Source organism: Chaetura pelagica, unplaced genomic scaffold (genome assembly GCF_000747805.2).
Source record: "Chaetura pelagica isolate M959 unplaced genomic scaffold, ChaPel_1.0 scaffold117, whole genome shotgun sequence".
Classification (NCBI taxonomy): Eukaryota; Metazoa; Chordata; class Aves; order Apodiformes; family Apodidae; genus Chaetura; species Chaetura pelagica.
The window spans coordinates 8,210,175-8,232,856 of record NW_009954185.1 but is presented as its reverse complement, the minus strand read 5'-3'; the positions used below and the strand labels follow the sequence as shown (position 1 = coordinate 8,232,856).

Genomic DNA, 22,682 nt, shown 5'->3' with positions numbered 1-22,682 from the left:
AATGGCATTAGAGAGCCAGGGAACTAAGAAGACAGAGAAGAAGTACAGATTTTGCCTTGTGCTAAACTGTTTCCTCTCCTTTTTTTCTTCTTCATTCTATTCTCCACTTGTTCCACTTCTCTCTCCCTCCTTCTCTGACTTTGTTTACCTGACACACCCTTGTCTCACTCACTTCTTCCTTTGTGCCTCCTCTTAAAAATATATCATGGTGCTACTACAATGTTCTGCCACTTAAGAATCCACAGCGACTCTGTGTTTTCTGCTGTCCTCTGCCCTCTGTTTGCCTTGTTTCTTAGGCTGTAAATTTTTCCAGTTTGTACAAGGTCTCACAGTCTGGCTCCACTGGTGCTCAAGTACCAAATAATCAACATAACAGCAAGAACACTAACACAACTAACAAATTTATGACTCAGATACTTATAAAGCTTAACAGAGCATGCAAATACTTTTAAGCTTGAAAATATATATGGCTATTAAATACAAGTATCTTCCTTCTTATTTCCACTGATTCCTGAATTACTTCAGAACAGCTCAGAGCAATATCAAACATAATTACATGGAATAGAATAATTAATAGCACTCATTAAATGCATAGTATGCATACTATATACAGGAGGGTAACAGTATATATGAAGAGGTATTTGGTATATCCTGAATTTGTACTGGTTTATAGCCAGAATCACACTGTGGTATTGGCCTCTAGAGTGGTCTGGCTGGATCGTATCTCTGAGATTTGTCATGAATAGTAGAAAAGAGGAACAGTGCCTGAAGCATGGCCTGTGGCTGACTTCTTTGCATAGTGAAAAATATGAGACATACATGGAGAGACCCATAGTGACTACAGTAGGTATGAAAGTTGCTGAGCATCTTTACACAGTATTCAGAGCAGGCCTGGAATTCATCACTGTATCCCTGATGGCATGAGAAAGACACATCATGGCAAATACAAGGTAGGATATACTTAAAACAGAGTCCATTTGTTGTGTGCATGCATGAAAGCAAGCTTTTTTCCAGTACACTCTGTGTTAATATTCTTCCCAGATCTTTCTCACCTGATGTTTCAGTCAACTGGATGCTTAGAGGCCTCTAAAAAACATGTCAGTACTTTTATTTAGTATAATCCTGTTATATCCAGAGCAGACAGCATGAACAGAATATTGGTTCACTTCCAACACTATTGAATGATTGAGTGAGAAAGCTCCCTTTGCATATTTTCTCTCTCTTTTTTTTTTTTTTTTTTTTTTTTTTTTTTTTTTTAATATACTACTTCCCAGTGTGTTTTCCCATTTGTGCATATAGCTTTCCCATCTTGTCAGCGCTGCCAGTCAGTAAGCTACTGAGCTACAAACTGTTCACTGCACTTTCTGTCACACAGGTGTGGAGAGATTTTTGATTTGACTTACAAATTCCCTGCTGCCACTGGGAAGCTGGCTGGGCTGTCATGCTGCTGCAGAGTGTTTCAAACAGCTGTTCTTTCTAAGAGACACTTCTTTGCATCTCTAGCTTCATTATTTCCTACACACCTTTTTTCCCCCTTTAGCTTAATCCTTTCCATACCAACAGGCATCAGCAATAGACCCATGTAAACAACAAATGTACCAGTAAACTATTTCAGATTTTGGCTCATTGAGAAATTATCTGCATGTCCTAGTTCATCCCTCAGTCAAACACGTTCAACTGTTTATCTACTTTTACTACTGTTCAAGCATTATACATGCAAGTTACACATGGGACTTTTAAATTACTTACCTTTTCCCACAAATGGTTGGACCAGATGATCTGTCAAAGTCCTTTCCAACCTTGGCTATTCTGTGATTCTTTAAGACTACTTACTCTAGCATCTAGTCATAAACTTTGCCATAATATTATTTTAATGATTCTATAACTGCTTCCTGTCACAGCTGAACTTAGATTTTATTTAAATTAGTTTTACACCAATGTAATTTTACTAGTACTTATCATGATAAATCACTGATAGATGAGTGGAGAGAGATAAGGCCTAACAGAGATCAGGGGGTTGAAACTAGATGGTCTTTAAGGTCCCTTCCAACACAATCAATTTTATGATTCCATAATTTTTTAATTACACCACATGTTTTCACCTGTTGCATTTCCCCTCCAGACAAATTGCAAACTCCTTTCATTCCAGAGGAATGAAGAAAGCAAATGTGAAGTGCCCTTCACACAAGCTGCTGGTGCAAATAAGAATCCCTAAAACCGAACTACAGCTATTTTCATGAGTTATACACAGTTTTAAAAGGTTTTTTAAATGGTTTAATGAGCTTTTTTTTTTTTTTTTTTTTTTTTTTTTTTTTTTTTCCGGATACATTCTGTATCCTATATTCTGTGAAAGATAATAAATTGAACTATTTATTCAAAATGTATCATGGGAAACAGACAAGTTTCTATTACATTTAGGTCATACAGTTTTGCAATCTCCCAAGATCATGTTAGTCCAGATAAAACCTGTGCTGTCTGAAATGTTTTCTTATTACACTATCTAAAAGCAGATGAGTTGATTTTCTTAAAATTTACTTTATATATATTTCTCTACTTCATAATCACATTAGGATTCCAATTTAAAAAGACAAATAGGACTGTTTTGCTCCAGTGAATGGGATGTCTGTATTTGGAGTACCTATGGCAAAGAAAAGTCAAGTAACAGAGTAATTTAACCAGTTACAATCATCATGAAAGAGCTTTCATAGTTGAGATGAGAAAACTCGTATTTCAGAAAGTCTGGAATGGTGCTGGCAACACTCGATTATTTAAAGTCACCTTTCCACATTAATCTGAGTAGATTATGGTGCTTTCTGTAGAAAAAGCAATTCTGTCCTCTGAAGTGCTTTGCAGAAATTCTGAGTCACAATAACCTTCTTGCCCAGCATCCCACAAGGCACCAATACCAGGGACGGGAGTAAAGTCCAGAAGCCCATCCTGTAATCTTCCCTGCACTGACTGGGGACCATGCTTCCTTCCAGGGAGTCCTAACACAGTATTCTATTGTTATTAAATTGCACTGAACTAAGAAAATAGGATGAACTAAGAAAACAGGTAAGGAATAAAAATTAATCATGGAAAGTGGGAAAGATGAAAATTGAACAAAGGTGGTTTTATAACCATCAGGACAAGAAGAAACTTGGTATTTGATGTCAGCTGACCAGAGGACTCTTACACTACTACTGCAAAATTTACAAGGGTTTAAACATTTAATCTATCTTAAAAAGCTACTATGTATCCCCACAAGCATGCTTAGCCATTTCCTAAACTCACTTCTGTAACAACAAATGCAAGATAACTTGGTTTAGCATGTTTCTCTTTCCTCTGGGATTAAACTGTTTCACTTTCAGTGTGGACAGAGACAAGCTGTTTTGAGACTCTGTAGCACAGTAATTAGCTAAGTTGTAGTAGCCTGACTTCATGTCAAACTCTCTAATTCTGCTAAGAACATAAGGCTAATGGGATAAGGAGAAGTGAAAAAGCGTTTCCTTGCCAAATGATTTTTTAAAAGGCTTGAAAGTGGTGGTGACAACCATGTAAAAACTTTTCCACTGTTTGACCAGACCATCATAACTTGCAGCCTTCTATAGCCTGGTACTTCTCTACCTCTTCTTGTCTCCATTTATAATTACCACTCCCAATTGCACCTGCCTTTTTAGTTTACTTGGCACAGGCTGTATAAAAACATTGGTAGTAAATGATTTGCTGATGTAAGATCATTAATATAATTATGCTTTAGACAGACATTCAGGGGCTGGAATAGAAAATAACACAAGTCTTCCTAGCCACAGAACTGCTGAAGTATCTGGCTTGTAATCAAAACACCCTTTGCACTTAAGTAGACTTGCCCTCTGAGGTGGGACAGCCTTGGCTTTCTATACTGCTTCAGCTGAGCACTTCAGTTGGCAAGGCAATTTGTAGCCAGGGCTCCTGACTGAAATCCCTTTTATAGTTGCCATGAAAATGGCACATACTGTACCCTTCATTCTGATAATTCTGAACTTCAGTGGAGATACAGGTATACAGCTAAAGTCTGCCTATTTGTATGCCTTTTAGGCCCAACACAATTTTTTAATCAACTTTCATAGCACTAGGACTTCAAGGATGTACCCACAGGCTTTGCCGGATTGGGGCTTTTGGCTTATCATCACATTAAGGGAAAAAAATGCTGTAACCCACTCACCTGACTCAGTCACAGCTGTAGTTTACGATACTAATCTCCACATTTATTAAACACATGCTCCCTCTGGAGCTGGAGATGATACAGTAACAGCTGCTTTACTCTGGAATCTTTTTAAGTCATGAGGAAACGAGTGCAAAGGTGCCTCTGCTGTAATTCACAGTGTTACACCTACTATTACAATCAAGATGTATTAAACTGAGTAACTGTTAAGTTCACCATATCTTTTTCAATCCATTATCCCGGCCATTCTCTCTCCCCATTGTTGCTGTCATTACTGTGAGTAAACTAGTACTGAAATCAGACCCAGCAAAGGGAAATTAAGTTTTATGCAAAAATAACTAAGGTAAGTTGTACGGGCATAGTACCCTCCCAAAAGATGCTGAGACTAAACTGAAGAAATCAGTAGGCCTATAATGAAGGCAGTGAAATAAAGCATACACTGGGAAACCAGGGTTTGCCCTGACTTAAATGTCAGCCTAGCCTCCCAGTGGTATAAAATCCATATTTCTCTGTGGATCATTAACTCCTTTTGTCCACAGGAAATAATAAGAACACTTCTAGAAGGCAAGCAAACATGTCATTTGGGACACAAGGATAATATTAAAAGCCCTTACCATGAACTCCAGTGTGGCGTTTAACTTCCACTTGTGGATAGGAACACAGTGGTACAACACAGCCCCAAAACATTGAGATAGGCACAGCACACCTCTGTAAACTGAGGAAATTCATACAGTGGCCAACAATTTTAAGGAGGGTGCCTCATACCAGAATATACCCTTCCCTTGGCTGGTCAATGCAAAAAGGGACATATATTCTCCTTTGCTTAACCCCCAGGAGAACATCCAACACCCTTTCTTCAACTCTGAAACTAGCACATAACTTGAATGTTCTGATAAGCTCAAAGCATGTGATCAGCACCAGCTTTGCTGATGGTCGAGGCAGGTGAGCTGGGCCTGCAGACAAGGCATTGCTTAGGCTTGATACTGCTCCTTTCACTTCAAACCCATCCCAACTCCAAGTACTTTCTAAGCACTTTGCAATACTTTCTCCTTCCCCCCAAGGCATTTGAAAACAGGAGGGAAAAGGTGTGAGTGAACTGCATGAAAAACCTTGTGCTTGATTGTTTTAGTCCAGCTAAGTCCTTGAACAGACTTTGGGTAATGTCAAGGACACTGAGATTGTGTGACTGCACATGCATTTTTCAGAGACAGAAAAGTAATCCCACTGCAATTAATGGATCTTATTCTGCTCAAAGTCAACAAGCTTGCTAAAGGGCTTTGGCAAGTGTGTTTGGACTGCAATGCAAGCTGTGTGGTGTGCCTTTGGTCACTTCAGTCTTGTTTACCAACAGAGGTTCAGACACAATCTAGCCCCAGGCACAATTCTGGCTAAATATATTGATGCATATTTTTGCCTTCCAACAGCTTCTGTAGCAGCAATTACAAGTGAGGCAGATGAAAGTGAGTAAACACATTTTAAAAAAAGGACATTTACTTTCTCATGCTTGTTTACTATTTGCAGTTCAGTCATCTCTGACAACAGAAACAGATAATTTCATTTCCTTCCTCCAGCAGGTTCCTCCAATGTATTTGTGTGTGGGACCATGGCACTACAGTGTGATGTTTGCTGTTATTGTAAACTGGCACGTCATTTGTGAAAAGCTAAAAAGATAAAAAGTTCATAAACCACTTTGAAATCATTATCAATCTATCTGGCAGGTTGCTTGTTCTTTTTCAGATCTAAAATAATTTGAAGATGTTGCTTCAAATTAAGCATTCATGTCTTCTACAACACTTTCTTTGTAAACAAGTTAAAATGAATACATTGTTCCCATGCATATTTATTATGTGCATACAGCAGTCAACTTTCAAATCCACTCCCCCAGTCCTTCCAGCAAACTAGGAATCCTCTTTGCCATAAAAACTTACCCTTTTCCCTCAATAAATCTATTCCTTAGAAGAAACTTTTGCCTTTGGAGTCTCATATTTCATTTATTTCATTAGTTTCCATCTCAGATAACTAAATTCCCTTTTATTACAGCTGGGAATTTTTATAATGTGCAAATTGAAATAATGATTGTATCACAGCACACTGCAAGTGGTTTTCATTAAGCCTCCAGCTACTATTCCTTGCTCTGTTGGATATCCTTGTGTCAGGGTTACTTTTATGCTGGACAGAAATTCAAGCAATTTATGTTGAAAGAATACTAAAAACCTATTAGATAATAACCTTTAAAATGCACAAGCTGATGGAGCTTAATTGTATGTTCATAATCAAAACACCTTGATTGTTTAAAACTTAAAAATCAGACTAAAAAGTGGACTTGTGAATGTATTCTGGACATGTTTATTTCTGAAAATCAAAATTACTACCTGTATTTACCATTCTGTGTAAGCAGACACACAGTGCCAGAAATAAACTTACATTTCTGAGATGCTACACTACAATGTTTTGCTTTCTTGTCAACAGAATGACTAAATTCATACTCTGTGTTCAAGTATGATTTTCTGGTTCATTGTAGTGACCTAAGATAGTTCAGAACCATTTGTGTGGCTTGTTGAAATTTACAGTGTGCTTACATTGTTGATCACCAGACTCATCTTGCTAGTTTGTCATTCAGTATTGCCTATTGGTAAATGAGTTTGCTAGCTTATATTCCCATTGCTGCCAGGGTCACCAGAAGTCTGAATGAACACAGGGAGAGTCCACTTAATTGCCAAGATTTACAGCTATGCTGTTTTCTTTTCTTCCTTTCCACTCAAACTTGTCTTCCATGTTTGACATGTATAGAAAAGGGAGAGCTGCTTACTCTAGTCAGAACCAGAGACAGACAAGGATCAGAGTTTTGCAGGGATTCCTTATTTCTACTGTTAGTGCATAGGCAACAGAGAAGCAGTTTCCTAACCCACCCTAGACAGGGTACTGAACCAAGGATAAATGCTGTGTCAAGATAGTATCATCATCAGTCTGCAACGAAGCAGTGAGTTACATGATTGGCAAAAAAACATAACCTATATAACTTCCAGAAGCAACAAGCTGTTCATTGTGAGATAAGATACCATGCTCTCTAAGGTGGAAGACAGGTGAACTATTATTCCACAAAAAAGATTTATAAAACAAACTATTATACAACAAACAGAGAGATTTTTAAGTCTTGGAAATTCAGAAGCAGGAAACTGCCATCTGAAATTCTGCCTCTGCCTGCCCAAAGAGCCTTCTGTTCAAACCAAGTAAAATCTCTACGCCAAACTAAAGCCTTTCCTCCCGTCTTACTTATGGCTCTGCTACAAGTCTGGGTAGCAGAGGAATCAATCAATCCCAACCAAAAAGTGAAATTATTTTAGGAGCTCTGGGGATTAATAAAATGCTCCCAGTCTCTGCATTTCTGATTGAACAGAGTTAATCTAAAGAGCAAAATTTACATACTGAAAACTTACCAATGGAGCGATGAATGCAGGTATGCTGGTTATCACTCAGAAAAAAGCCCTCTTTGCACTGACATTCATAGCTGCCCATAGTATTTACACAAATCTGCTGGCACCCTCCATTGTTATCCTGGCACTCATCAACATCTAGAAGAGAGAAGGAAAAACAAATGTAAGATAATGTACAGATTCAGAATACACATTTAGAAGAGCGAGAAACCCACAAAAAAGCACACTGTACATTAAGCTAATGAAAGCTACCCAAATCCTATCAGAGTTAATCCAAATTAATCCATTTACTTCATTTTCTTGCATCCTAGGTTTAAAGTTAACATGAAAAAACAGTGGGGAGAGGAGTCCAGCTAAATCTCCATGCACTCTGAACTTCAAATTGATTTCCAATGCACAATGAATGCTAACGTCCTAAAAAGGCTGTGACCCCATCTGCCAAGTGCAGTGTTGCACTCTGTCATTCCCACTCCACTTGGAAAGACATACTTCAGGCCTACAGTAATTTCTAGCAGGGGTAGCAGGCAAACACAAAGGGCATTACTGGGTAAAAAGAGTCTTTATAGAGTTCTGGTCTTGAACAGAACAGCATGTTTCAATTACGGGAGTCATAACCCCCTACTTTGTCAGCTTGTTTAATGTTGTATAATGAAAAGAAGGCTTCTTAAATCTAAATGTTCCATGTCTGTATTGTCATTTTAATAGGCAAATATATAAAACCACAAAGACAGCATTAGCTACTGGGTCCATGCCTACCCTCCATCACCTCTTCCTGGCAAAAATGTATTTATGCCATTGTCTTCAACAGAGATACATGTTTCAGCATTGGGAAACCACTGCCACTAAAGGATATCTGACCCATATTCAACCTTACAGCTCTCCCGTTTTGCTCAGAAAAGGTGTATCACATCCATCTTGTTTTTTCTTTGGATAAAAGCAACTTGCCACCTGAAAAGTCCATGTTTTCCTTTTTAATGGAAACTCTGCAGCCAGTTAGTTCTTTCACAGTATGTGCCAACATGTCAGCAAATGAGTTGGTGTGTGCATTGCTTTCATTTTATTTTAGGAGAGGGAAAAAACACTACAAAACTAAACTATCCACAACATTCAAAACCTCAGAAGAGCTGGCACAGCTTCTGCAGAAATTAATTACTCCAAGACTTGCCACAATACACTAAGGTAAAACTAAGCTGCTTTTGCCAATACTCTTGTAGGCAAGGGCAGGAAGCTCCGAAACGCTGGGAAAACTCAGCCAGTAAGTAAAGCCAGAACACCGGCTAGTTCTGGCAGCTTCATCAGCAATGCCTGATATTGCCATTTGTGCTGCCTGCATTTCATGGGACAGAAACTGTACCTCTTCTCACAGAGGAAAAAAGCTGTAGGATAATTACAGCAGCATGCAGGTACACCAAGCAGTCTCCTCCTGTCCAGAACTACCACTAAAGTCTGCAGATAGTCCTTTTTTTATTTACCAGGAAATGTTAAGCACTATTGTCTCAAATTTCTGTATAAAAATCCTCAATGCCCTCAGTTCTTAGTCTTTTCCAGATTTGAAGCTTTTAATACTCTAATCAGAGTGGTTTGGGAGGGCATATGAAAAGGAAAAGTTACGATTTTTCTTGCCTACTGCAGTGTAAGAAGGAAAAAAAAGTAAGACAACTTTGTGAGACCATGTGACTCAATAGGTCTTGCTATCCTACCAGTGCCAACTCAAACTTGTTCCTTCAAAACAGTCTGCTGGAATCTAGATCCTCCCCTTTGGAAGATTAGCTTAACACTTACTGAAGGAAAAAGTCTCAGGTGTTGCTGAGACTTTTATCTTCCTGCTTACAGTTTTGGTTTCAGATAGCCTTTGCAGGCTACAAAATGTTGCTACAAAGTACACGGCCTTTCCAGCATTCTGTATATGGTGCCACATAGCAACTTGAACCATTGCCTTCCAGATCTGATGAATAATCTGAAACAAATGCAATTATTTATAAACGTTTTTCTTCTCTTGAGAGCAAATGCTGGTGATTTACCACTTCTGTAAAGAGACAGCTCAACTTACCACCAAGCCCCAAATCCATATGACATAGGAGTTACCTCAATTTAAACTCTTTAAGTAGTACTATGAGAAATTTATTCTAATTGTTTTCAATTAGAATGCCTCAAAATTTTGCATTTATTAAGAGGAGTTGACGAAAAGGGAACAGCTGGGATCTAGGACTACTACAACTCCATACTACATGCTTTCCAGTAAAAAAACTTGGCCTGGTGGTGTAGGATTAACATTTTCTCTTCTCTGACCTCAATCCTACTAGGGTCAGGCTTTTTGGAGCACTTTGTACTACTGCAGTCTTAAAAGGCAGTACTGCTTATTATGCACTATACCAAGCAATCTATTGGACGTGGCTGACCAGAAAATATTTACTTCATTATTTACTGGAAAGAAAGTTTACCAAGTAAAGTTTGCTGCAGCATGGGCAACAAACAGGGGGAGATAAAAGCCATGATACACCAGGAAAATGATGATATAGTGGCAATCACAGAAACGTGGTTGGATGGCTCTCACAACTGGAGTGCTACAGTCAGTGGCTACAAGCTGTTCAGAAGGGACAGACAAGGAAGGAGAGGTGGTGGGTCGGCCCTAGTATGTTAGGGACTGCTAAGCATGTTCTGAAATTAAATACAGTGATGACAGGATTGAGGGTCTTTGGATCAGAATTAAGGGGAAGGCCAACAAGGGTCATGGTGGGAATCTATTATAGAGCACCCAACCAGGACAGAGAGGTGCATTAGAAGTTCTCTAAGCTCTAAGCTTGGGAGAAATCTTGAGCAGTCACCTGCCCTTGTTCCTGTGAGGAACTTCAACTTCCCAAATGTCTGCTGGAAGTACAGCACAGCAGAGGGAACGGTCCCAGAGGTTTCTGGAAAGGGTGATCAGGCATTGCAAGAGGCTGCCTAGGGCAGTGGTGGAGTCACCATTTCAGGAGGTATTAGAGAGTTGCATAGACATAGTACTTAAGGATATGGTTTAGTTAAGGATTTATCACTGTTAGGTTAATGGTTGGACTCCATCATCTTGAAGGTCTTTTCCAACCAAGGTAATTCTGTGATTCTGTAAAGTCACTTTATGATTAGCCTATTACTAGCCTAGTTTAGAAAACAGGGTAAAAGTCTTCTAAGTCAGCATAGAGAACTCCATCGAATCCAAGGAGCTCAAGCTTTGGAAGACCTCTCAGAATAATTCCTTCATGTATCTGAATTTTTTCAAAGCTCACAAGTGAAATAGCTGCCAAAGAGGCTTTTTCTCTCTTTCATTTGTTTGTCCAACCCTCATTCAATGCCGCTCAAGTCACCCAGCTGAACATGTTAACATCATTAATGCAGCATATGTGAGACTGCATTTTAGACCAGATTTTCTAGAGATTAAGTTCCACATAAACACCAAAATAAGTAGCCAGGTTTTCAATAAAGCTCTTCAAGCTCCAGTTTTGGAGGCTCTGTATGTCAAACTGGACTGTTGACTGTTTTGAAAAAGTGAGGGTGCATCCTCAGGAGCTTTTGTTGTTGCTACTCTGACAGCTTACACCTGCTGGACGCCTGCATCGCCTAACTTTAGATATGGGGAAAAGTCACTTATGATGTAAAATCCCTTCATTCAAACACCTCCTCTAGGCCTCAAGTACACCCATTGAAAAAGTTTTAAATTTATTGAGCACAAATACAAAGCTCACTTTCTTTATTAGTCTACTTTTTACAAGAACTGTTGGGTTTTTTGTGACTTGTTTCATTTGTGTTGTTTTGTTTTTTTTTTTAGTGAACAGACATATCTTCTTAGGCAACTTTTTGCTCCAAATCAGCTACCACTGATCATCTTACCCAGAACCAGGGTTGTCTCCCTGAAGATGGCAGCACCAAGGCAGCAAGTGCAGGTTTCCCTTCCTTTAAACCAGTGTATAGAAACTCAAATCAATTTCCTAGGCTCCTTATCTGGCACAAGTTCTTTCATCCAACTTGGCCTTACTACCTGACAATGTGTTGATTTCTAGGGTACATTATCCACTTCTTATGTGAGAGCTAAGCCTCAAAATCCTACTGATGACCCCAGGTTGGAAGCTGGAGCAAGGTTTCAGCATACCTACACAATCCAAACTCACAAAAAAATGGAAGAATGTTGTCACCTGAGTTGAACTCAGATGGTCATCCCACATGGCTGCTCCAACCCTCATCCTCAAAAAGAGGAGGAAAATCTAGGAGAAAGTGAATATATGTCCTTTAAGCCATTCTCCACAACACTCATCACAAAGAACTGTCCTGTGGACATCTACAAAAGACAATCCCTCATGGAAACATCTAGCAATAACAGTTTTCAGAGCCCTTAACTACTCCCTACCAGCACAAATTAATAGCTAAGATGCCAATCAGCACAAGAGCCAGAATTGCTTATACAGAGTGTAGAACAGAGTGACAGACCTATGTTTCCAGGGAGATAAGGGCCTGGACTTCAAACTGGACAGTCATTATCAAGAACAAGGAGTAAGGGAAGAGCCAGCTCAGGGAGAGGCTGGGAAAGAAGAAGTGTTTTTCAAAAAAGGAGAGATAATGGATGCATATATACATAAAACATATATAAATATATCTATATATCAGAAGCATTAATGCATATCTGAATTTGCATAAGACCTCTAGCTTTTTGGCCCACCAACTTCACATGATCAAATTTGTATTCTGTATCTTGGTAAGATGAAATCCTCTAGAGAGCAGTACTGTGGAACAGTATCAAAGGGTAGGAAACATTACAGTTGATAAAGATGGGTGTTTTATTTATTAAATAAACAAATGCCTTCTCATTTAATTTATCTGATGAACTTTTAAAACTAGCTCCACTGGTATTTCACCCTGATCTGGCTCAGAGCTTCCCACAATATCTGGCCTAAAGAAGCTCTTCTGTTCCAGTGTCCTGGGTGGATCCCATTGAAGGAGAAATGTCTGCAAAGGCTATCTGAAACCCAAACCGTAAGCAGGAAGATATAAAAGTGGAAATACTACCCAGAGTCAATATCAGGAACAGTATGTCCACTGTTCACTTCCTCTTATGATCTTCTCTTCCTTTCTTCTGACATTTTCTTTCTGGTCAGCATTTTCATAAGCACTTAAGCCCCTCAGAAATCTGAGTCTCATCTTCAAAGTCTCCAAAGCATCTGGAAGCCACAGTATAGTTCACAACCAAGATTCTTCAGAGACTTCTAAAAACAAGACTTTGACTCATGATCCAGGGAACTGATCCTGCTAGTTTTTCCCTAAGCTACCCTTTGAAACCTTTGGAAGATTTCTCTAGGTTGTCTATATTACTAGTGCAGAACATCGTTATAGAGAGATGAACTAGTGGCAGAAGTACTGCAGACTTTCCTCAAATGTTAACAAGAAAATGCCACTGAGGATATCTTGTGTTTTAAGATTAATTATTAGCAATGGCAAACTCAGAAAATATGAGTGCCTGATTCTGGAATTTTAATTTTTTAATTTTTATTTATTTATTTATTTATTTTAATATTTCTAGACAGAAAGCTGGCTGAACATCTCATTTAATAACAACACAGTCCTGGATTTACTATAGTCATAATTATTCTCATCCCAAAAGAAACCATCTAGCCCAGCATCCTGTCCTTGACACTGCTCCGTAGATACTCATTAGACTGTAGAGGTGGAATAGAACCACTGCTGGCATGCTCTTTCAGCTTTCAGCAATCACATACCCATTAACCTTCCTAAATCACTTGCAAGTCCATTGTCACTGCTGGATCTTTCCTGTATGAATTTATCTAATGTATTCTGAACCCAAGATGATGGGGCAATCACTTCTGCAATCTACTTATGAGTTACATATACAAGACATCCTTTTGTTTCCTTAAAACATAACGCTTCTTAGTCTGTACTGAATGCCACCTAATCCCATTATTGTGAGAAACAGTAAATATTCATTTCCTACTTGCCTTTTATGCATCTTTCTTGATCTTACAGATTCTCTTGTACCATATACCTCCTCTATTTTGAGCCCAGAAGCACAGCAATACATAAATACTATAATTAAAGAGACAAACAGAATGACTTCACTATATCGCATTTAAAACAAAAAGTTCTTGTTTCTATTAAGTTAACCTCATGACAGCAACATTTGGCACATATCTTCTCACTTCTCTGTTCCATTCCCTCCAAGTACCATGATGCTCTATTGCAGTGGGTGTCTTGGAAGATCTGATTTCAAGATAACTGTGGAAGCCCAAAGAGTAAATCTGGCATGTAGGAGTGAAGCAAGTGGTATCAGATTAGAGGTTGTAGGCAGGTGTTCCTGCTGGAATGGTCACACAAGTAGTGACATGCCAGCAAGGTAGGGAAGGTGAAACAGGAATCACTGCTAATAGAAATAACTAGATAATAGAAATAACTACAAATAATCTTTCTTAGACCCATTTCATAAGAGCTTACAAAGGTAAGTATTAGAAGAAAGAGATGTCACTACTCACATGCAAAGCATTCACACCTTCAGGAGATCTGAAATCAGACTTCACCAAAAATGAAGAAGCAGGGCCCAAAATTTTCTACTATTTGCACATAAGACTAAAATTCTGCTTTTTGTTTTCTTCTTTCAGAAACTGAAAAATGTGGTGAAGGTAAAAGAATACCACACCCTTGAATCCAGTACTTCATTCATTATCACAGTTGCAGAAATCTTCACTACAGCCTTTGCTAAGAAAAGATCCACTTGCAAAAAAAACCCTACAACGGTTTAAATGGAGTAGACATTAAAAATAAACAAAAAGTGTGAAAAACTACTTTTCCCTGAAATGTGAAGCATATTTTACACAAGAAAAGCATGAAGTACTAATCATAAGGATGCTCTTCAGTAAAGAATAATAAAATAATTCTAAAATTATCAATTAATTGATCCCTAGAAGAACTCATATGTTCAAGGATGCAACACCTAAAATGATGCCCAAGATCTATCCCAGAGAATCCATTCTCTTAACGGGCTACAATTACCTATCATCTCAACACCCACTGATGAGGTTTCTTATTTGTCCGCATAGTTTCAGATGTGTGCAACATGAAAAGGAATGCTTAGTATTTCTTCTGTAGCTATTTTGTGATACACAGTGGAATTCCTTAAATAGCACACTACACAAACACAGTGTAAGGTGGCTGCAGCAGACTTCTTCAGTATGTACAGCACAGGAATATTCACTTATACACAGGAAATATTTACTTAACGTACAAGCTTAACTCTGCTGCATATGATGCCTGCCTGTTTGCTGAAGTAAATAGCCCCACATACATGGTACAAATTCTGCAGTCTCTTGATGTCACTTGTTTGTTGCTGTCTTAAAGAACTGGGCACCACTGTCTGTCCTTTTAAGACACAAAAACCCTTTTCTCAGCTTTTAGTATTTAGGAAATAAACATACAATGAGACATCTTAGTTGTAGCTTCTATCCTCTCACTTGGTAGTCATGTCTATTTTTTAGACAGACACGTACACATAGTGGCCTCCTGTCAAAAGTGCCTAAACACAACAAAGTTCCCAATCAATAATTTCTAACAAGTTTCCCATTCTTCTGATATGTGGCTTAAAAACAATTTTGTATGAATATGATCCTGCTTTGTTTAATCTACACCATCACTGTAGAGGGAATGTCAAGCCTCCAGCTTGGCACGAGGCTCTTCACGTGAGGTGTGGACAGCCTAAGGCCCATTAGCAATAAGCTTGCAGTTCCCACTGATGTCTAGTTGCACTCTTCCAAGTTGCAATGCTGGATTAATAATAGTCCATAAATTAGAAGGAGGAAGTTAATTACAAACGCAAACAAGCAGCAGTCCTGATCAACTGAAGGAATAATTTGGGACGAGTAAGTTACCCAGTCTATTATCATAATGTCCCTTACTTTGTCTTACCCCTGGGCTTTCTCTGGAGCATCACTAACTGCTGTAGGCTCCACTGAAACAGTACTCTATATACTTCTTCCAAGAAAACTACTGCTTATACCAGCTTTTTTAACATCCTACTGAGAGACCCTGCCAGGATCAGAAAAATCTGGTTTGGGTTAACTCATAGGTGCTTTATAGGTTTTGGTTGGTTGGTTGGTTCTTGGGTTTGTTTTTTCGGTGGTTTTTTTTGTTTGTTTTGTTTTTATTTTACTTTATTTAATTTTATTTGAGGTTTTTAGTTTTGGTTTTTTGTTTGTTGTTGTTTTTTTCCTTACAAAAATAAAAACAATTTTGCTGTGAGTAAAAAAATAATCAATATAACTTAACGTTAAAAATGAAACAATATTGCAAGATGGTAACATTTTCTAGTTCTGTATAATATGAAATTTTGTTCCTGACTTCTGGTAATAAAAGCCAAGGAAATGGCTAGATTCATTATTTTCTTTATTATCTATCAGTAACACAATTAGGGAACTCTCTAGATTCAGATGAGGAACTTTAAACCAAGCATTGCAGCATCCAGTAGGCTATGAGGTCATTCTCACTCTCTGTTTTAATAATACTTAAGTCCATGAAAAGTGGAATAAATGGGAGAGCCTGAAGCACAACCTTAAACACACTGAAAAGAGAACTACATCAGGAGTTGAGAAACACTGGCTTAGTCAGGCACATAACTAAGCTTCTGGGGAAAGGGAAAATACTGAAAATGTCTGGAAGTGCTGAAATTGCTCCTGTATGTCATATAAAAATAAATTTTTCTGAAAGTGAAAATTGGTTTGTAAATGCAGCCTCGGTTTCTGGATAGTTTCAGTAGGTACATATTCAGTGAATGAATGCTTCACTTGGCACAAAATGTTTGGGTAAATGGGTATCTATGCCACTGGGGAAACCAGTTCAGCATTTCCACTCTTCTAAACATGAGTAACACAAAAAGCAGCATTTAGAATAAATATTTTCTCTGAATTCTCTTGACAGAAATACCTGAAAGATATTAAAGATCTTACAGTAATAATTCCTTTTTTATATGGAACAGCAATACTAGCTTACCACCCAACCTAGCTGTGCTGTGTTTGCACAGTATGAGCTGGATTGGTTGGTGGGTTTCTTTTGATTAACTGTTTTAAAAAAAAAGCCCTAGAAAACAGTTAAGACACCTGCTAAGCAGCTGCTGGCCATTAGTACATGTAAATTGTGCTAGTGCTATGCACCTCAAGAGAACAGCATTGCCTTGACTAGTAAGAGTGCTGGGAATTGTCAATGAAAAGCACGAATGGTCAAAAAAACCCTGACTTCAGGAATCTCATAACCATGTAAAGGAACCGGCATGGCAATGTAAAGCCAAAACAAGCAATAAAGAGAAGAGAAAATAAATAAAAACAGCTGCCTCATCCCCACCTTCCCCATGAAATTCACAGGAGCTATACATTCTTTTTACCAACATGCAGGAACACAAACGGATTTCCGTAACAGCTATAGAACAATGTGCATTTTTTTTCCCCAAAATCCTTGAGTCAGGGTCTTCTGTTACCAGTGTCCAATATATGGAGTTAATGCATCTACTCACTTGGCAGTTGCATCAGATAGTTTAAATACAGATACAAGAGAGAAAAGCTTGTGTCTTCATGCACAGGTTAATCTGTAAATGACAGGAATCATGCAGAGCTTTCTATGGGCAACTTATTCCACTATAATTCTTCTTACCTTTTACTCTAAGATATCGGATGTTGGTTGTACAGAATCTTAAGTCAGTGGGAAAAGTATTTAGAAGGCAAATGGACTGACCATCCACACACAAATTCTGCAACTTGAGGTCTCTGAAGTTTCTCTCAGATATGTAGCCTGCGTGAGACTATACAAAGTGTACACTTGTTGGAACCTCTTTATTTGGAGCTCAGGCTCCTAGAGTTCTTCAAGTTGTGATTTCAGATTTGAACACTCAAAGCAAAACTCAGGCCAAACCCATGATATTAATGTAATTTCAGAGCACAAAAATGAGTTTTTACATTCTTTCAATGTGCAGACATTAACAGACTGACTAACAACAAGTCCCTTCAGACCCTAATCAATACTGAGCTTATAGTTGGGAGGAGCTCCTTCAGTTATTTTTAAAGTGTGTAAAATGAAGTAATTTAGATTTCCCTAAGATGTTTCAGAGGTTTTTGTACGTACTGAGTAACACCTGGTGGCATATAGACAGTCTCATGCTGTACTTGCACAGGCAGCAGATACTATGACTGACACTGTGTGTGCGGGCAGTTTTGATGCACTGGGACCAGGGTGCTTAGCATCTTATGTAGCCAAGCCCAAAGTGATTCATATCTCACATGACAAAAGTCTGGCTCCCTCATTCATAAGCTCCAAGTTTGTCACTATACATCACTAGTGGGATCCATTACATAATCCTCATTGTCATATTAGAAATGTTTACTGTGTGTCTGACTAATTTCAGAAGCCATATCTTAGTTTTGCCTTCAAAATAAAGAACAGAAATAATAAATGAAGTTGAGTATAAAAATACCAATGTATATATGCATGATACTGAATGGCAAGAACTATTTTTCAGAAGATAATCTGACTAGTAAACGCACCCACTATAGGCTGAAATTCTGCACTGTCAGGCTCTTCCTTGCTTTGAGTAAGAGCATAACATAATGTGGCTCCAAAAATCTTCGGTTAACTTTAATATATTATACGGTTTTTCTCTTCAGGTATATGCCAATATAGGCAACAATGGCGTAGAAATTTGCTATTACGAGAAAGTTAGGACGAATTTAAAAAGACACAAAACTAATACAAACAAGATAAAGCAGTAAGGATGCAGAATAAATAATGCAGAATAAAAATCTGACTTTGCTGAACTATAAGACACAACCACTTACAGCCATATCAGACCAAATAAGAACATTCATGTGGGATTTAACTGATGTGACTTATTCATATCAACTTCACACTCTAAACTGACTATCCTTTACTTTCCTGAGGGTTTCACATAGAGAAATCTTAACTGTGACTGATTACCTCCTCCAGGGAGTAACTATTTGAAAAAAAACAAACTCAGACAACAAGACAACTTGCAGAAACAAGAGACTGAGATTGATGCTGCTGTCACATTGCTCCCAGTTTCTTAATTTATTATGATAGTCTGAGAATGTAACTTCATAGTTGACAGCAACCAAGATTTATTCCACACTTTTGATTATCTACCCATACCTAACAAAAAACCTTGGGCCTGCACTGATTTATACTCTCACTTGTTTTGGTACTTTTCAGATCACACTGGCTTAAGAAAGCAAACATACAGCAAATTAACATGTAAAGAAAGTTATACCTCATTTGAACTCAAAAGATTAGTGTGGGCTGACTAAACATTAGAGTACTTTTGAAAGGGGAAACTTTCAGATACAGAAATAGAAAAAACAGGATAAGAAAAGCACTGTTCAGATCCTAGCTTCAGAGAGGGCTAGATATTGGAAACCTTTCCAGCAATCCCAATGCATGCATTTACTGAATTTCCAGAGTGAACATGGATGTTATTTTCAAAATTAGTCCCCAGTTTTGGGCTTCAAACTTCTGATAGCAACAACTCTATTTTCAAAGATGTTGATTAACCAAAGTCCATGTGACTGCACCCATGAAAAAACAGGGACCAGTTCATCCGAGCTGCAGTAAATACCTACATTAGAATGAGGGGAGTCATGTACACAAAATACCTCTCTGGTGGCTCCAAGGCGAATACAGATAGATGGGTTGCATGCAGATATTTACACTCCACTGAAAGACATTTAAAGTAAGTAATTCTTAATTTGAGGGCTTCATAAGTTTTATAGACATGAAGAGCTTGACTTCTTGGTTGTTAAACGTTTATCAAACTGCTATGCAAGAACCATGATACTGATTCTCATCATGGAACCTACCAGGAAGGGAGGAGGCTGTGATGGCTCAGAGTGTGGAAATTTCTACAGCTCCCAGATGCCATAAAACTAAATCTGAGGTTTAGAAGAGGAAGATCGTCAGAATTAACATATTACAAAAATCCTCTCTCAAAAGAGAGATGTCACTCATTTCTGCCACTGTCTCCTACCACTTGCACCGTGAAGTCTACCACACGATGCAGACAACTAAGTAACCAAAGTTAACACACACATACAGAAGCTGTATGTAAATATCTAATACAGAACTGTTTCTAGAACAGTTAGTTATTATTCTAGCTATTCATATTTGCTCAGCACCTAGTCATCAGCTAGCAGAAGGCATTTCAGAACAGCAGTATATGTTATAGAATCCGATGCAGGCCACTGTATCACAAGGACTCGATACTCTAAATTGCTGTGATGAATCACAGCTGTTACCATTCATCTGATGTACAGACCAAGCAAGACCCATAAAAGATCTGAAAACAATAATACAGTAAAAATTAGTTTGCTGAAGAAACATATCAGAAAGTAACTTTCTTTGGCATTTAGGGGTTTTGTCTGAAAAACAAGGAACTTTGAGTTCTTCATCCTGAAAGAATGCATTAGTCACTAAAATTCAGTTAGTTGTGCAATTTGCAGTGTAGATTTTTGTGTATGCACCCAGTGCAAATTCTCTGGAAGAGGTTCAGTAGTTAACACTTTTGGGGCCCCATCTGCAGAGGTCCCCTAATCCAGAGGTTCTTACTAAGCTCCAAGGGCCCAATCAGTGTCAGTCATCTTTTTCAGAAATATAGAATGCATAGAGATTTAAAATATACAGATACATCTATTGTTAAAACCTGCATTTCAACACTTCTCATCCTGTATGTAAATACATATTGTATAGGGTCCCATCTTGTGCTTAGGTCCCTCACATTTAGAACAGATCCCTATTACTCTAACCACCGAGCTCTCATTTGGGAGTCTGGCCTCCTTCTCTTGAAACACAAACCAAACGACAAGTCCTAAAGTTGTGCTAAAGTAAAACTCTCACTGGAATCACTGGAAACAAAGATTTCATATTTTAATAACTTTCTCTAAAAAAAAAATCAGATAATTACAGGTGTTTTAATAAAAATGAGGAGTTAAGAAATGAAGGCTGTTGGGTTTATTCAACCCTTTTCTATCTGCCAAGGAGTTTAAGATTATAAACCATGAAAAATTGGAAGAGAGTTTATGACTCGTATCATACGAGGTCCTGCTGATGTGCTAGAGGAGGACAATACTGAACTGTCAGCTCACCTAGTAAGTCTCCTGGAATTACAAAAGGAGGGCAAGGAAAACTGGAAGACAGCCAAGAAAATGGACCACTTTTCAGCTTTTCTTTAAACTATTTGTTTTTATGAAACTAAAAACAACTTTCCAAAAGCTGTTTAGTTCTATATTAAAAATATTCACATTAAAAAAAAATAATAAAATCTATTTGAACTGTTGGGCAACAGAGTAAAATGAACATCACTAATAGAAGCATTCATTTGGAGTTCAAGTAAGCAACACTTTGTGCACAGCTGTCTGGAAAAGAAGAAAAATAAAGCTAAATTAAAAGGAAGACATTAGTTTCTTTAATCATACCAATGGTTATGCAATCTTAAATGACTTATGTACCACTTCTTGACATTTTACATCTGGGAGCTTTAGAAATTATTTCTCATACACTTGCAACTCTTCTCCTGCTTCATGGTGATAGGCAGATCAGGCCTTAACTCCCAGTCCCAGTATATATATTAAGACAAATAGAAGGACAGGAATAGGTAGATTTTGTGTTCTGACTAGTTTGGGTTTGTTTTGGAAGACAACCATAGAGCACTGGAACATTCACTGAAAGAGGATGAACAATACGATGTGATACACGTACACAAGTGTACATACTAGCGTTGTTTTTCTCATCTGAGTCAGACTGTAGATTACTACTACCCAGTTAGGAATTAAGCCTACATGCCAGAATTAAAATCTCTCCTCTTTTAAAATGAGCCAACAGATTTTAACGAAGCACTGTAAGACTGAAACTTGGGTTTAAATGCTAACCTCAGATCTTAGAATAAAGGAGGAAAAACCCCACCAAAACCAAACAAAAAACCAAGCACCACACAAAACCAACAGATGAGTAGCACTCCATAGCTATTCACATTTATATCCTAATAGATAAGCAAAAGAAAATTGCACAACATACAATTCCATTCTATACTCTGAAATATCTTTCCTATCCAGATTTGATCTGACAAACAACGAGCTGTGCACATTATTTAGGAGAATTGCCTCATTATATGTATGTCCTGGTTTGGGCCTAACAGGACAACAAAGAACCAGCCATACGGCGCCTCACTGAACTCCAACACCCCCCCCAAGCCCCTCAACACACACACTCTGGGATGGGGAGGACAAGGCCCAACTAGAAGCTCATCGGTCAAGACAAAGGACAAGGAGGGATCTTCACTGATTAAGGTCCTGGACAAAACAGACTCAACTTGGGGAAAAAATAATAATTAATTTCACACCAATCACACACCCCCAGGACACAGACACACCCAGAGCAGGGCTTGCAGATGTTACCCCACCCCTCCCTTCTTCCTGGGCCCAAATCCCTTTGTTCCCGGTTTCTCTCCCTCCTTCCCCCCAGCTGCACAAGATCCAAGTCCACTGGCCAAGTTCCCCCCTCCTGGCACCTTCAGGGAATGTCCCACCACGTTCCTTCATGAGTGCAGAGGCACAGCTGCCATCTCGCCATGGGCTGCAGGGAAACTTCTGCTTGGGCACCTTCTTCCCCTTCTTCCTCACCAGCCACCAGCACCGCCCAGCAGCCCCGCTCTGCCTCTCCAGGTCACCTTTCTTAACTGCTTGCTCAGCTCAGCTCTTTCCTCAGCTCTTTCATATGTTAATGGTAGAGGCGCATCCATTGTCCCTCTAATGGCTCCTTGGCTGGGTTTGGAGCAGGTGAAGCTTCTCAGCTTCTTCCCGGAGCCGCCCCTGGGGCCCTTCCCCCGCTACCAAGAAACCCGCCAAACCAAACCAACACAATGTACACACAAGTCTGCCTCCAGGAAAAAATGACAGAAGAGCAGAACGCGGAGAAGGTTTTATACGGTTTTCTCAAGAAAGAACCAACGTCAGTCAGCTTTTGTTGCTACATATTTTTCCTGTACACTC

At 38.6% G+C, this 22,682-nt stretch overlaps 1 protein-coding gene across 1 annotated transcript in view; it reads right to left on the bottom strand.

The window, feature by feature from the left end:
• The window catches only part of SCUBE1 (signal peptide, CUB domain, EGF-like 1), a gene marked incomplete at its 5' end in the record, with an annotated part of 211,088 nt that overhangs the window by 143,924 nt on the left and 44,482 nt on the right, over positions 1-22,682 (bottom strand). The window contains one exon of the mRNA XM_010002978.1: positions 7,621-7,755. Coding sequence (XP_010001280.1) covers positions 7,621-7,755 — 135 coding nt within the window. The remainder of the gene's footprint in view (positions 1-7,620; positions 7,756-22,682) is intronic.